The 17,031-nt window shown below is 40.2% G+C and overlaps 1 protein-coding gene across 1 annotated transcript in view; it reads right to left on the bottom strand.

Annotated features, from left to right (window-relative positions):
- SYNE1 (spectrin repeat containing nuclear envelope protein 1) overlaps positions 1 to 17,031 on the bottom strand; it is a 390,131-nt gene that overhangs the window by 161,175 nt on the left and 211,925 nt on the right. The window contains exons 60-70 of the mRNA XM_074333963.1: positions 15,392 to 15,535; positions 14,912 to 15,067; positions 13,207 to 13,371; positions 11,699 to 11,871; positions 10,153 to 10,306; positions 7,516 to 7,659; positions 6,512 to 6,676; positions 2,888 to 3,205; positions 1,476 to 1,631; positions 1,151 to 1,321; positions 247 to 573 (exon numbers count right to left, since the gene is read on the bottom strand). Coding sequence (XP_074190064.1) covers positions 247 to 573; positions 1,151 to 1,321; positions 1,476 to 1,631; positions 2,888 to 3,205; positions 6,512 to 6,676; positions 7,516 to 7,659; positions 10,153 to 10,306; positions 11,699 to 11,871; positions 13,207 to 13,371; positions 14,912 to 15,067; positions 15,392 to 15,535 — 2,073 coding nt within the window. The remainder of the gene's footprint in view (positions 1 to 246; positions 574 to 1,150; positions 1,322 to 1,475; positions 1,632 to 2,887; positions 3,206 to 6,511; positions 6,677 to 7,515; positions 7,660 to 10,152; positions 10,307 to 11,698; positions 11,872 to 13,206; positions 13,372 to 14,911; positions 15,068 to 15,391; positions 15,536 to 17,031) is intronic.

Raw genomic sequence — 17,031 nt, forward strand, 5'->3', positions numbered from 1 at the left:
CTGTGAGAACAGATCTCCATTTTTGGATACTATTTGAATATCAGGAAAACATGATTCCTGGATGGACATATAACGTCAAGGTAGTGTATGTAGCCAAATAAATCTACACCACTCACGCCCAGTAGAAGAGACACATTACTGACGTTTTTCCAGCACCCACCAAAGGTGACACACACTAAGAATCACCTCCCTCCCATTTAGTCCCCATGGGATTAATACATTTGCCAGTGAGTAACAACAAACTACCTTGTATTTAGATAACTGAGCTTTTTTCTCATATAATTCCATTTTGGCTTCTTCCGGAACGTGTAGGGTTTCTCGGTATTCTGCTATCCACTGAGTTAGTGCTTTATATTTGTCTGAGAATTCCTTTGCCAAATGAAGGCCTTTTTCCAGAGTCATGTGCTCTCTCCGAACAGTGCTGGTCAGTCCCTTCAACTGCTCCATGTGATCATGGATCTCTTTCCTTAAAGCCTCTGCGTCGCCGTCTTCCAAGTATGTAAGGGCCCTCTCTGCTTTCTCCCGGGCTGATTTAAGCAAACTGTGGCCTCTCTCCATGTCTTTTAGTAAACCCTGAGAATGAGAGTAAGTAGGAAGCAAATACTGAGTTAATCTTATTTCTTTCCTTTTAAAGAAAAGGCTTTCAAGCCCCATTTTCAAGTCCACCTATTTCCTATGCTTTTGAAGTGTATAAAGAGATTTAACCTGCCAGGAATCAGGGATCCTTTTTTTTTTTTTTTCTCCTTCACTTCAATGATCAATATATCATTTCCAAATCAGAGACTTAAGACAGAACTTGATGTTTCTCTCATCCTCAGCTATGTTCCTAAAGATCTGAGTTAAAATTCTCTTAACGCGCAGTGCCATGGATTTGAGATACAACTTTTTGTCTTAATTTTTAAGTGTTAAACTGGAATTTAGTTAAGAATTTTGTGAGCAGTCAATGTCTAAGTCATTCAGACGATATCACATCACCAATAAATGAAAGCCTGCTTTGGGCCTTAAAGAGATTAGAGCTTAGTATTTGAAGAGAAATGATGAGCCAAGGGCCACCAGTCCTACCAGGCAGGGATGAGCCCGTGTGCTCCCAACATCTAGCAGGAGAATGGAAAGAAAGCAGGGGAGACAAGTCTGATGTTTACACGCCTACCTCCAACGTCCTCATCTTTTTCCCCATCATCACTTTATCTACTTTGTCAATTTTGGCAGCCACATTCTTGAAGTTTTTATGAGTGGAGCTGTACCAATCAGCATAGGAACTTAGGGATAATTCGGATTCCTCCAGACTCTGAATCTCTTCCTCCAGGGATTTTATTTGTTCCTTTGAAAGAAGACACAATATTGAACAGTGAATTAAAGACCTATGCCATCGCCTTTCTTGAAAACTATGGATCTTCCCTGGGAGTGAATGAAAGGAAGAGTATTTTGGCTTGGGAAGTTCGTGGGGCTGTAACCAGCACTGCCGGCCCTCTCACCAGCACGTGGAGAAGGAGGGCCTGGTATCTGGAAGTCAGCTGTGTGGCCTGGCAGCCCATCCGGCTGCTCACGCGACGCTCATCCAGGATCTCCTGGGCTCTTGCTCCCACTTCCTCCACTTCATCTCTGTATGTGGTGATTTCTTCGTGCCACTTCTGAAATGATGTAAATATTGCAGGGAAAGGTTTAATCTTAGGCATTCTTGAGTAAGACAAATATATAGACTGTACTTCCCCGAAAATAAAACCTAGCCAGATCATCAGCTCTAATGCGTCTTTTGGAGCAAAAATTAATATAAGACCCGGTCTTATTTCAATTAACATAAGACTAGGTCTATAATATAATATAATATAATGTAATGTAATATAATATAATATAATATAATATAATATAATATAATATAATACAATACTGGGTCTTATGTTAATTTTTGCTCCAAAAGATGCATTAGAGCTGATGGTCTAGTTAGGTCTTATTTTTGGGGAAACATGCTATGCACACACACAGACACACAGACACAACACACACACATATCTTCTTAATAGGAAATGATTTCACTGTAAGTTTAGAACATATTTATTCTGACATATAAGTTTGAAAAATATGTTTAACCTTCATAAAAAATTGTATTACAACAATGTGATTAAAAACTGTACACTTCTGATTTGGGCACTTTCCTATATATATATTACACTTCAGTTAAAAATATATATATATAATTGTATATAGATATAACTGTCTTAACAGCAAGTAATTCCAGTATGTTTAGAATATATTTATTCTGAGATATAATTTTTTTAAAATGTGTCATATATAAACTTCATGAAAAACTGTATTACAATAACATGATAAAAACTGCCCTTTTTATGAACCTGAGTAGTTTTCTGTATATATTACATTTCAGTTCAAAACTTTTAAAACAGAATGACGTAAATTTTTATATCTTGTTACACTTAGATAAATTTTAAACTAGATGAATAATGAAAAGAAATTCTAAAGGCTTAAGCATTGTTTTGATCATGTGCATTGAATTTGCATAAAAATTAGAATACAACTAAATGTCACATATTATTTCAATGCATGATATTAGAGCAATTTCAAATTAGAAACACAGACTTAAATGATTGCAATACTAGTATTCATGTATCTTTACAAAGCAAGGTAATAAGGTATGGGAAGAAAATATAAAATATTTCATTAAATTATATTTTATTAAAGACTAATTTAAGATTCTATTAATAATTGCTGTTAGAATGGGCCATTGTAATTTATGTTAAATTTCTTTTTGAGCAGAAAATGATTTTGCAAAATATAAACCTTCGACAGAAAAAGTTCCTAAATATTTGAACGAAACCAACTATACAAGGCAACTACGACTTTTACCAAGATCAGGTATTTGAACTGGTTGTACCTTCATCTGATGTAACTGTGTCTCCTTGGCTGCCCGGTTAGACTGACGTTCAGTCCTGAGACTCACTTTCTTCTCCAGTGTGTTTAGCCATTCATCTACCTGCTGAAACTTTTGCTCCATCAGTCTCAGTTTATTGACCACATTGTTGAATTGAGTCCGGGTCTCGGTCAGTCTCTGCTGGTAAGCGTGCCAGTCCTGCCGGACAGACTCTAAAGCCCGATCCTCCGTCTGGGGGATGCCCGACGGGATCACGTCCTCTCTGGTGTGCAGCACTGAATTCAGCAGGGCCTGTCCCTCAGCGCAGTGTACCTGCAGCTCCTGCAGGAGAAGGGTATGACTGTCATACCTCATTCATATTTCACACCTGCACAGGTTATCATGTCTCACCCAAGCCAACTGTGCCAGCTCAAACTGCATATTAGAAAAGAATGATTTTATTCTGTCTTATGCAAAACAACGGGTACTGATACTGAATAGTGTTTCCCAAGCCAGGACAGAGTCACAAATATTTCCTATTAAAACAATCAAGACATATGCATACTCGTACATACACAAATAACACACACATAGTAATATTTGTCCCAATCTTAGAAAAAGTTTCTGAAATTTGACTTTTCAGCTTATAGGCAAAAACCCTGGTGATTAAAGGGCTATTTTTTTTTTCTTTAAATAACCTAGGCCTTTTATGGCTCATACGCTGCTTAAAGAGCCTAAGGCTTCTTGCTTTGACATTGAATGGGATCAGTGCTACACGTGTAGTTGAGAAAGAAACAATGGAGCCTCTTTTTCCTAAGGAGGGACCCTGCCAAAGTTGTGCTTTGAGAAATGTGATGGCCAAGAAAAGTTGGCCAGAGAGTAATAAAGGCATACAAACCTGGGAGGTTGAATTCTCATGCCTGCCAACCAGATGCTCCGAGGTAAAAATACATTTCCCTCCACCAAAACATAAGACCCAAAGATTTACCTTACAAATCTAGTATGAAAAGTCTTGAAGAGAATAAACTATAATTCATAGAAAAACTCATAGCCTTAAAGATATTGTCAAAACAATATTAAAAACAGTTTATTTAACATAAGAAATATTCGTATTTCTTATGTTAAATAAATCCAGTTACTTGATCTGATAAACTAAAATCGAAAGGAACCAAGTCAAAACCCTCCAAGAGTGTTAAAAGTACCAACATATTTAGTTAAAATACAGTATTATAAAGAAATCTTTAATACCAGTTCAAACAATTTGAAATGGTGGATAGCTGACTATTTTTACCCACAAAACTAGTAATCTCATATGATTCAAAATAATGGATATATTTTTTTCCTCAGCTATGAAGTCACTTCAAGGTCACTTGCTGTAACGTGATCATGTTGTAAATAGAAGAGAAGAATAATATATATGGCAAATATTCATCAAAATGGCTACAAGCACAGAACTTGTATTCCAAAATTATTAACAATGTTTAGGAGTTAATTTTGTACAATCTCCTTCTTTAATTCAGGGGTTGTCAAACTTTTCCAGTAAAGGGCTAGATAGTAAATATTTTAAGCTTTGTGGGCCATGCTGTCTTTGCTGCAAGTACTTAACTTGGTCATTGTAGCTTGAAGTAGCCACAGATGGTACATAATGGGTGTGGCTGTGTTCCAATAAACTATTTAAAATACAGGCATGAGGCTCTGGGCGGTTGTGTACTGACCTTTGCCCTACTTTATTAATCTTCCCAATATGTGCCCCTTTCTATATTTTGTAACTATTACCTCTATTATACAAATCATCACTGTATTATATAAATTCTTTTATGACCCACATTTCAACTTTTCATTCTGAAGGGAAAAATGGTCCAGTATTTTAAAAATCTGTATGTTCAATGACCTAAATTAGGCCTTCAGTTTACACAAATCATTTGTGAATGTGGTCCACACTGCTGGGCGATCCCCACCCCACTCAGCGTGTTGTAGGACACCAGGATTCTGAATCGACACACCACGATTTTTTACCACCTTTTTCCTCCATTGTCATCTCCTTTGAACATTTGTGATGACTCAAAATGAGACTGTAAGAATTAACGCATGGCGAAGTGAGAGGCTGGAGTTAGGGTTGGACCACATGACTATTGACTGAAGTGGAACGTTTTCTTCTGACCGGAACAAGAGAAACATCTGCTAGGACAAGTAATGTGTTGGCCCGGCTCCCACACAGAAGCCTAGAGAGCTCGGCATTTGCTTGCCAAGAGCGTCTGGAGTGAAGGGCTGAGAGGGGTGATTTAGCAAAAACAAAGTCAACTCTATGAAAATAGACTACGATAGCTAAATCTGGTGGGCCAGAGTATCCTACTATTTTTAAAAAAGAATGGATGCGATCCTTAAATAAGCTAATGAAGTTATGTCCCTTCTAACTTCTACTCTATATTTATTTCATGAATGGACCATCACTTAAGTAACATTTTTTCCCCATCTCATTTAACCCTTTCTTATAAACAACTCTAAGGAGAAAACTGAATCAGAGAGGTTCTCTCTTGCCTGAAGTCACCTAATGTCAGGTCCCACGAAGAATCCGAGTCCAAACTTCCTAAACTCAACGTATACTCCTGCCATTATACAACAGTCTCTGAGACAATAGCCAGAAATTTTATAACCATCTTAGTCCCTGCTTTTTCTACCTTGTCAAAGCTGTAGGTGCATCTTGCCTAATCCTAAACCAATTCTAATGAGGGCTGACAGCACGTCAGTAAGTTCCAGCACATTGCTGATGGGCCATGGAGTTGTCTCATTGGTCTTTCTCCATTCCCCACTGTGTACACTTGGCCGTCCCTTCTTGGGGCACTTCCTGACCCCTGCCTATTTCACTCAGAAAAACTAAGGGCCTCTCTGATGCTCCCATAAGATCCTTTGTATTAGTCTATTATTGTCCTTATCATATTGTTTATAATGATCTACCAATGGGTCTACTATTCTCACTAGAATGCAAATTCCTTGAGGGCAGGAATAATGCTTTAATCTTCTTTACCTGCAGTGTCTGCACTGTATTAGGTAGTCAACAAATGCTGAATGAGTAAATAAGTAATTGAGTTAGAACCCCTTTCCCCACGGGGTCTGCCATCTTGTCTCAATCACGGCCTGCTTATCTGTTGAGCACCAGCACTTTTTCTAGCTCCTCTAATTCCTGCTTCTAGGACCCTGAACCTGGACCTATGTACTCAGCAATGTGGAGGTTTTGGTCGAAGCCAGATGGCCCAAAATGGTGCCACTAGTGTAATTTTACGGAGTGTCACATTCTATTGACTCCTGCTGCCATGTCCCATATCTAAGTGAGTCATTTAAGGAGCAACAGGCAGGGGGCAGTCAACACCATAAATTAGACCACTAGCCATTCCTGTCAGAGGCCACCGTAGAAGCGGAACAAATTCCACAAGTCCCAGTCCTGCTGAATCTAAATTACCTACCAAATGATTTCAACTAGCATATACTAAAGAGGTCCCAGAACACTCTAGATCAGACCTTACTAGGGTTTCATTTAATGCGTGCCAACTAGTGATAGGATTCAAGGTCATGTTAACTTCCCTTCGCTTAAAAGAATAATTCCATATTTAGAATGAAAACTCCTTTGTTTTAATATAAAATAAAATTTACCTGAAGATCCCGCAATGTTGTTTCATGAGTATGGATATCACCTTCAAGAACTGAATATCGTTCAAGCTTTTCTTGTTCTTGCCCCAGCCAAACTTCAAATGCCTTTAGGTCTCTCTGATACTCTTGGTGCAGGCGAACTAGTTTTTCAGACTTTGTTACTGCATCCTATTATGAGCATTTAAGATGATGAAAGTGGGAATGCATTACTACATGCAGTTTCAACACACTGTAAGAATTCACTTTTGAGATTTTAGAAAAGCATGATTATTAAATCATTGGAATATGAACAGTTTCCTAGAAGAATGAAGCTTCAGGATACTTGTAAAAATATAAAAACATAATATAAGGATTTAAAGAAGTTTTACAGATCACTTTGTGGAATTAACTTCCCAATCTCTGAATTTCTTAGGAAATGTAACATTGACATACCAAAAAAATGAACTAAATTTACGTGTCATAAAAATGTACTGTTGTTTATAAAGTTAAATCCTTACATGGCGCCGTACATCATGATTTGAACTCATTATAGATTTATTTTTCCATGTACTTTGTCTAATAAAGTAGGATGTGCTTTGAAAAGTTACTTTTATTTTCTTTGTGAGGCCTAACTGAAGAATGATATTATTGATGACGATTTTCTGCCTTAGAGAACAATCAGTACCAGAAATATTAAGGCATTTGTGCGTCTTCATTATGAAGCTGTCCAAAATTTTTCTTACATTGGTAAATTTCTATGTATTTTTAATTGAGAAACATTTTCCTTTAGTAATTTTAATGTGCTGACATTATTTGAAGGTTTTTGTTTGGTTTCGCCAGCAGTATATTTAAAGTATTAAAATTCATTGTGCTACTTGCTATCTGCTATATCATTTTGTTCTGTTTTCATACATCTGTGAAAATATTTTTTGTGAAAATTTATATCCCCAAAGAAATGAGTCTTTAAACAAGCACAGCTCCAAACACTCCCATTTCAGTGAGTCTGCACAGAACACGGTTCACCATACCTTGGCCCTCTCCTGGATTGCTCTGTATCGTTCCTGTAGATCCTGGAATTCTAACTGGGTAACATAGTGTTCCGTCATGCCAGCCCCCTTCATTTCAATGGTCTCCAGCAAGCTGCTGTGACTCAGCACTTCTTCATTTAATAACTAGAGAACATTTTAAAAGATAATAAAGGAGTTAACACATACACTGTCATAGCAATGATACTGATATTAAGATATTTTCTCTAACTGTATAGTTGACAAGTGATCTCAGATTATCTATTTGTAGATAGATCCATCCATCTCTCTTTATAGATGTGTGTGTGTGTGTGTGTGTGTGTGTGTGTGTGTGTGTGTGTGTGTATTTGATATCTGGCCCAGAACTTTCTCGGAGATAATCATTTTAATCGACTTGGATATTTCAAACACAATTTGCCGCCAAATCTCCACTCCATTCCCATTCTCCCCCAGCCCCCACCGAATGCCCTTCCCCTTCAGTCTTTTTTCAAACAGAAAATGCCACCATGTCCCAGCCAAATGATCAGTTTAGAACACTGAAAGTCACCCTTTCTCCCCACTCTCTGTCATCCCATCCATGATGAAATCCTGTCAGTTCTATCTCCTCACTGTATCCTGGCATTTGTCCTAATATCTCCGGTAAACTCACTGGCCCATGCTGCTTTCATTTTCTTTTTTCTTCTTTATTTATTTATTTTTTTAGGCTTCTGTAATATCCTGCGAGACAGAGTCCCTGACACTAAGTTTGCCCCGTCCCTTTTTCCATAGTCCACATAGCAGCCTGAGTGATAAAAGGTTCTAAGATTATAAATGGAATCATGTCATTCCCTAGCTTAAAATATCGTCATCCCAGTACTGTCAGGATCAAAGGGAAAACCCTCAGGCTAGCAGACATGGCAATGCATGATCTGGGCCCTGACACCTCTGCCAACTCACTTCTAGAAGCACCCTCCCCCGTTTATTCTTGCTCCAGCAATACACAGCCTTTCTCTTAGTTCCCTCCCTCTTCAGGGCCTGAGGGACTGACTATTATACCTGCATGGCTCTTTTCCCAGTGCAGAGACTAATTTCTCTGCACTAAATTCCTTAGGGTGCAGTCCACATGTTTGCTGTTCCAGAGAGACCTTTCCTGTCCTCCTCTTGACCCCAAGCATTTATATGAACCCTGTCCAAATTACAGCATGCCACTTTTTTTCTTCATAGGATTTATAGCCAACTGTAAAATGATTTACTCAGGCATTTACTGATGAGCATATGTGTTCCTACCAACACACAACACTTGTCTGTTTTATTCACCTGGAATCTGGGACAATGCCTACATGTACCAAGTTCTCAATAAATATTTACTGAATAGATCAATAACCTAATTAGGCAATTAATCATTGTAACAATCCTATGAGGCAGACAATTACGACTGTATTTTCAGATGTATAAATGAGACCCAGAAATGTTAAGTGATTTGGCGTAGGTCACACAAGGCCATTTAGTCATTCAGAAAACTTTTACGCAGCATTTGCTCTGCATCAGAGAGCCAAGTACATAGGATATAAGGAAAAGTAAGCCTGCTTACCCACTGAGGGAAAGAGATATGTAAACATATATTCTATATAGTTAAGAGATATGAACAAGAACAGAAGAAGTAATTAAGCCTAGCATGGTGGTGGTATCATAGCAAAAATGACTTCTGAATTAATTCCTAGGTTGCCAGGAGCAGAGGCTGAGGGAGGGCCTTCAGTGAAAATGTAAGAGATTCTGCAAACTCATAGGATTTTAAAAGATTCTGGCACATTCAGGAAATAGTGAGAAATTCAGTAAGGCTAGAGCATGGGTGGGAAGAAGGTGGGAAGGTGAAGGAAATGCGGATGGCCAAAGAGATTATTAAAATTCTTCCAAATGCAGTGGGGGAGATTGGTATGATACTGCAGACAAGGGAAAGTCAATGGGGCTCGTAAGCAAGGAAGTGAGACATTCACCTTTATATGACATTTACCTTTATATGACATTCACCTTTACATAATGATAACAGTAGATGGAGACAGGAGCCAAGGTAGGAGTTAGGAATTTGTGTGTGTGTGTGTGTGTGTGTGTGTGTGTATGTGTGTGTGAGAGTATGTGTATGTGTGTGTATTTTAATGTTGGAATACTATCAATAAAAAAGATTTACAAACACATCCCCCTATATCTGTCATCTATCTATCTATCTAGCTAGCTAGCTAGCTAGCTATCATCTATCTATCCAATTAAAAATCTTTACATGTAGTATTGTATTAATATGAGCATCATGAAAAATGCAGACAAGTAGAAATACAAAAGAACATAATAAGAAGAAAGCATTTTTACTTCCTAATGATGAGCAGGGTGAAGATATTAAAAGATATTACAAGTTGCCAAATTTTAAATGGTCTGTACCATAAAAGATGGATCATTGAGGTTTTCCTAGAAGAGAACATTTTCACTCACTAATAAAACAGGCACAAAGCAAAGTCCAGTTTCAGAAGCCATTCCAAATTACGATACAAGTCCCGAACAGTTTTCTTCTGTGTAGAACCCTGTCTTATACAGGTAACCACATTTTCTCATGCCTGTGGCATCTGAAGGAACCCGCTGGACAACAACTGCAATCTGAAATCCCGCTCTCACCTTGGCTTTTCCAAGAGCGGCTGTTTTCTCCCGCAGCTCCGCAGACGGCCTTTCGGACTCATTTAAGCTGGCTTCCACACTGTCCATCCAATTGGAAAACTGTCGGACATCATCCTGGTAACTCGTCCACTTAGAAAGGGCTCCTTCGAGATGACTGAAAGGTAGATGAAAGGACAGCAGTCCACAGTGAGAAGCCTCCTCAGGCCAATCCTATCCATCAGGCTGCTCTGTCCACTCCACCCCCAGGAAGCCCACCCAGACCAGGATGGGGTAGGCTGGGTTGGGCTGCGTGGCCAGGGCTTATCAATCTGGGTCCCTGGCAAGTATGGCCTCAGGAAGCCAGGCACAGCTTAGCCCAGGCCAACAGGCAGAAAAGTGGGGCTGGATATGAAACCTGGAGTCAGTAACCAGGTCACAGGAGACACTGGGACGGGCTTGAGGGCAAACACGGAAGAGAGCCCCTGAGTGAGGTTTTTATGGAGCCGAGCAAGATTCTGGTCAAGGAGAGAATCAATATTTAAGTCCACCAACATGGGCAGAACTTTTAGAGGAGAGGAAAAAAGACATCAATACAAGAAGGAAGGAGGACGCAAGCAAGAACAACTAGGGTAACTGTCTTGCATGAGATTGGAAACCAGAGAATTACAATGGAAAAATAGGGCGACATATTCTGAATTGATCTAATTATTAAAACCTGAGTATTTCTCTTACAGATAAATTAAGTGCTTCCTGCTCTCAATACAGAGGTTGCATTTTTAACTCCACTGATGACTTGTGCCTAATTTTACTGCCATACTTTGGGTGATTTTGTGGCAGACACTCTGCTCCATCCATGTGTACCCTTGCACCACGCCACTTCAGCCACTGCCAACTGGACTTCCGATTGCCAGCCTCATACCCTCTCGGCCTGAGGACATTCTCTGGCCCCGGGTGCCCTCTCAGCTTCAGTGTAGTATAGCAAGAAGTGCCAGGGATTGGGGCCCCCCAGGGGCAGCCCCAAACTGCCTTCCTGACTCACTGGGAGTTTATTTACAAATTCTCCAGCTGCTCTACTCAGGGGCAGGGCAACTCCGAAACACATGTTCCGCACTGGCTCCCAGCACTGCCCAGCAGGCTTCAGCTTCAGCTGCCCACTGTCGTAACTGGTTTGATTACATGTCCTTTATTGGCTGCCTTCCCTTCCTCATCTCTCTTTCCCATCCCTTACTGGTATTTCCTGGGGTTACCTCCCAAGGAAACTACTTGGTTTTAACTAATATAGCTTTCCATGATGAAATGTTTATTTCTGTTTTGATTTTTTAAACAGTGAAAACAATAAGCTAAGCATGTAGTTATATGAAACAAGGCATAATATTGCAGGTCAACCTAAATGCAACAATGTATCTGCCAGTTTCTTTTGTTCTAATAAGAAAAAGAAAAGGGAGGGAGGGAGGGAGGGAGGGAGGGAGAGAGAGAGAACGAACCAGCCCCAGGGACAGTCTGTTACTGACCGGTTATATCGATCCTGTGTAATGGCCTCCCAGTAGTAGGCTTTAGTTTCTCTCACCTTTTACAACGGATCCCTGCAGACAGAAGGGAAACCCACATATCCTTCACACTCTGCAGCTGCTGCTGAATAGCAGCCATGCCCTCTGGGCAGGTGCTCTGAAGGACGGATTCGCCTCTGGTCACTATCATTTTCATCTGGATCTCTTTTTCCTGTTTCACGGATAATAGAGCCTGTAAAAGCCAATACAGAAGTCCTTTGTCATTTGCATGTTGACCATTTCTGGCTTTAAATATTTCAGAGCTCCTGAGGGTTGCAGAATGATAAGCAATTGTGTTGAGCCGTGGACAGTGGAGAGTGGGGGAGTCCCGTGTGGCTAAGTGCCAGTAAACAATCATCAGTCACCCCTGGGTCTCTAAGTGGCCTTGGATTTGCAGGTCTCCATCCTTCTCTGAATAATCCCTTCCTTCCACTGACATTTTATTTTACTGGTGTTTAATAAGAGAAAAATAAACTACTGTAGAATTCATCAAGTCTCAAGTTCACAGAATGGAGAACTTTACAAATGTTAAGGCCTCGAGCCTAACAAACTGAAAGAAATATAATTTATTTTATAGAATAATTTATATATTTCAAGTTCTTTATAAGCACTCATCTTTTTTGTATACGAAGGACATTTGAATCAAAGTCATAAACTGGTGGTGCCCCCAAAAAGGCACAGCTTCATGTCTCTCCCTAATCTGGACCTGGCCAACCTCTGCAGATCTGGCTTCAGCCATTCACTGCCACTCGTCTTGGCTGCGGCAAGAAGGGACCACTGGCAATTTCTCACACACCCTGCTATTAGTTTACTCTGGCTTTTGCTCATGTGACACCATTCTCAAATCTCGGTTTAGGTATCAGGTTCTGAGAAACCCCCTCCAACTCTCAACCCCAACCCTCCGGCATGGCTCCACTCTGTGTGCCTAAAACACCGAAAGTCTAACCCTATCTGCTCCTATGGGCCTCTGTGTTTCAACCTCCAGCCTCAGAATGAAATCTCGGAGGACAAAGACTGACCATAGTGTATTCATTTTTGAATTCCTGGTATCAAGACAGAGTGACAATCTCCTAGAACACATCTAGTAAATGAATGAGAGATGAATGAATGCAGAAGCATTATTTTACCAGAAATGGAAAATAGAACTAACATCTCAGGATGGGAGAAGAACTGACTACATGACAATAGGCAGGCAAGTGGATTGAACATGACGCAAAACATTCTTCCCCATAAAATGTTGCATTGAAATATTTTCTCAGAATAAATGTGTCAGTGATGTGATCTGAAACTAGCCTCTTAACCAGCTATCAAGCAAGCAATCATATTTGGGTGATTATTTTATTTTTTACAAAGCATTTAGGTGTTCCAAACGATTCAGGGATGCTTAGGCATGCCCACCTTACACAAACAGAGCCATCAATGATTTCCTGTGGAGACAGGTTGACAAACACCAGGCAGATGGAGACTTGAGAAATTTTGAGAAAAATAAAATTATGTAAGTTAGAGCTATTTCCCTTAAAATGCACACCTCAAGCTTTAGCATCCTGCTGTCCAGCACACTTTTATCAGACGTCGGGTGGCAGTAGGAATCCAGCATGTGAATTGCGTCTGTCATCCAGTCTTGCAGGTCTTTAATCCCGAGGGAGAACTGATTATGCTCTGCCACGATCCTATCCAGTCTTGACACTTTCTCCTGGAAATGACAGACATGGTTTTCCACAGACACTTCACGGCCTGATGCTAACAACTTGTAAAGCTCACCATTTGGGTCAAGTAACTGTGATGGGCCATAGGTTCCAAGGCTGCACAGATATGACTAAGGTCTGCAATTAACCTGTGAGCCGTGTGAACTCTTTCTAAAGAGTAAAATTAGGAGAATGATTGGGTCACAAAGCAGAAAAAATTACAATTTGCAATTATAATTTACTGCCCCTCAACTTAGTTGCTATTCTTCTTTATGACAACTATGACTTTTTTTTTCAGAATCTGTCAAATTTCTTCCTTATACCTTGTCTGGGAAACTAAAGTCATTTCTTGCTTTAACGTAACACATTTGGCTCAACTGTACCACATGACCTATACTGTTAGCCAGAGTTCCAAAAAATAATTATCTGAGATTTTGCAGTATCTCTAAATTTTAAAACTGGGGGCCATAAGTGATTTTGTTTATTAATTACAAGTCATTTCCAACACAGTGAAGATTGATGAATGTGTCTTACAGCCCTAAAAGCATTCAAACATCTATTGATTGTGGATAGCTAAATGAATATACAGGAATAGAAAATTGTCCTTAATTCCTTCCAATTTTCAATACGTGCCAGATTTCTAAAGACAAACAAAAGTAACTTATTCTTAGGAAAAATGGACTATTTGCTCCAAGACCTATAGTAGTGAGACTGTCTCAACAATGTTTCTTTGAGGACCCAAGTGAGCAGACCAGAGGTAAGTCTACACTGAACTAGGTGAAGCCAATGGAAAGACGAGACTAAACTACAGTAGGTTCCCTACATTCTAAGATCCGAAATGCAAAATACAAATATACGGAACAAATGTTACAAGCCACATAAAAGTCAAAGCAGGCTTGCCCCACAAAGTCCAGGATTGGTCTGTATCACACCAGCTGCATGGCCTAAGTAAGGTCGTAGTGAAAATCCCACTGACTTTTTGTATGAGCTGTTAGAAAAGAAATTTAACTAGTTAAATGAATCATTGTCAGTTTTGAGCTCTGCTCTGTTGACTGAACTGAATCTCTCAGTCAACACATCCTTGATGACTATGTAATGAGTATAAAGAATTTAGACACACTTAAAAAAATGACCTGACATGCATTATATCCAGTCCGCTAAAATTTAAGCTGCTTTGAATTCACATTTTTCTAAAGTAATTCAATCTGAGATTCCTTAGACCTGACACTGAATTTTGCCTTGTGTTTATGTTTTGAGTCTTCAAAATAAAAGCTCCTGAGAACATGCCAATTCAATGTGAAAGGGGATATTTTGTGCAATAGAAGAAATTGGAAGTCCGATCAGTGTTTGAAGGCTTCTTTGCTCTGTTCCCACAGCCACATTTCGATGACAGTGCACACCATGGTCTCAGATCACGAGGCTGGGAATAGACTTACACGCCTTATCCTGACCTGGGCTTGTCAGGCCAGCCACCCTGCACAGCCCTACTGAGACTCCTGATTTGTGACATTGGTACCACACTCACACACAGCACATGGCAGGCGTTACCTTGGTTAAATTGCTTAGCGCTAGATACTGAGCAGACAGCTGCGACACTCTGTGCATAAAGCTCCTGCTGGCAGCTTGTCCTTCCCACAGCTGCTGAGCTTTCTCTTTTAGCCTGTTGAGCTGAGGCTCGTAGCAGTTTATTTCCTCAAGGACAGACTGAAAAAGCACAAGCACGTTACTATTAAGAGGCTGGGGAAAAGCACATCGCGGACGAAGCTTTGGCCCTAAGAACACGGAAATCAACATGGGCGAGCATAGGTGTCCCCGGACGGCTTTATTATTTCCAAGCTACACACAGTAGAGACTATAAGACGGAAACAAATGTACTTCAAAGGAAAGCTGGGAAACAGAATCTGTCAGAAATAGGGCAAGGGTACACTGTATCTCGGGATAGCATCATCTAACTCCAGGCACCTGAATTGCACATTGTATATGAGCTGGGGATACAGAGGTGGCCATGAGGGCCCAGCATCTTATCACCTGGAGCTTCTGCTGCTCTCTCCTCTTGGCTGGCAGATCATACAGGCGGTTGCTGCTTTCATGTACCGTCTTCTCAGTTTTACTCAGCCAGGCCTGTATAGGCTCAGCACTTACTTCGAAGTCCTTCATTTGGATCTTTAGATTCTATGAGGGTTTAGAGGGTGTGAGATACAGACACACACAAATTTTAATAGCAGGTCCAAAGTCCTTCACCTGGCATTCAGTCTGGCCCCATTGCCCACATTCCCCTTCTTTCCCTGTTCCCAATGTCTGGAACTTTCCATCTTCCACCTTGGCATTTGTATAATTTCTAACATTCTTCAAGAGCTTTGTACGGCACCTACTTCTTAAAAAAATGAACTTTTCCCTAATTATCCAGCCCACCTAGAGCTCACACCCACTTCTCAACGTCTATCTTGTTTGTTGTTTATACCAGTCACTATACACTTTATCGTAGACTGAGCTGCATTGTGGATTTTCATCTGCTGCAGGCTGCCTCATCGCCACAGCTAGGTTATAGACTCCATGACGGGAGAGGGCCTGTGTCTGACCCTTCCTGGGCCACACCATGGTACCTTGCAGGAATATAAATAAATATTAGCAAACATTTTGTCAATTTGGATTAATGACGAGGTAAGAGCATCTGTTTTACATGCTTACTATATTTTTAATAAATAATTTGTGTATTCTGATATGTAAAGATACAAGAAATATCAAGTCGTGGTCTGTGTTTATTACACAAGAATGTCGTAACTACTTTCATGGATACCTTGTAGGTATGAATAACCACTCAAACGCATTTGATAAAGTTTTCTAGGCTGACATTTCAGTTTAGCACAAAGTTGTCCATATCCACTGTCTATTACTTACAAAAGTGCTAGATTAAAGTGAATTTGAAATCTATGTTACCATGTGACCAACTAAAGGCTTTTAAATTAATCAGAGCTTCAGATAGTATTGTCAAAAACCAAGTCCACAAAGGTGAGTTTGAAAATCTAAGTGGCAAGGACGGCAGGAGCCTGAGGGAGAATCGCTCCAGGTTCCATCTGTATCTCATCCAGGGTGTCTGCACTGTCTGCAATGTGGGGATAGTCGGGCCTGCCGTCGTCACCTCTTAGGGAGATAGGTAGCAATGGGAAAGCTTTGGAAACTTAAAAGTGCTTCCCAAATGTAAGACGCTAAGCATGTTCCTGGAGTAGTCGACTCACATTTAAGCTTCATGAGGGCAGGGGTTCTGTTCTGTTTTATTCTCTGCTGTATACCCAGCACCTAGAAAAGTCCATGGCAAATGGGAAGTGCTCAAAAAATATTTGTTGAATAACTAAATAAATTAATAAATTCAAGGTGTTTCCATCTCCTTGCTACTGGAGTCTCGTGGGGCCACTGAAAAGCAAATTGGGGGCCGTGATTCACAATTTAATTCTACAAAGAGATGGGACTGAGGAACAGAGTATTATGGGTTCAGTCAGAAATATAATACAAAAAAGTTAGGTTCCTGGTCTAAGGAATGAAGTCACAGGGTATGAGCAAGGGGCCTGGGGAACAGGAAGAAAGACAGCGTGATACTAAGTCAAGCAGCCCCCAGCATTCCCCATCTACTTCCTGTCTATCGGGGTGTGTAGGCCTCCCCCTAAATGTTC

Source organism: Rhinolophus sinicus, linkage group LG05 (genome assembly GCF_036562045.2).
Source record: "Rhinolophus sinicus isolate RSC01 linkage group LG05, ASM3656204v1, whole genome shotgun sequence".
Taxonomy (NCBI): domain Eukaryota; kingdom Metazoa; phylum Chordata; class Mammalia; order Chiroptera; family Rhinolophidae; genus Rhinolophus; species Rhinolophus sinicus.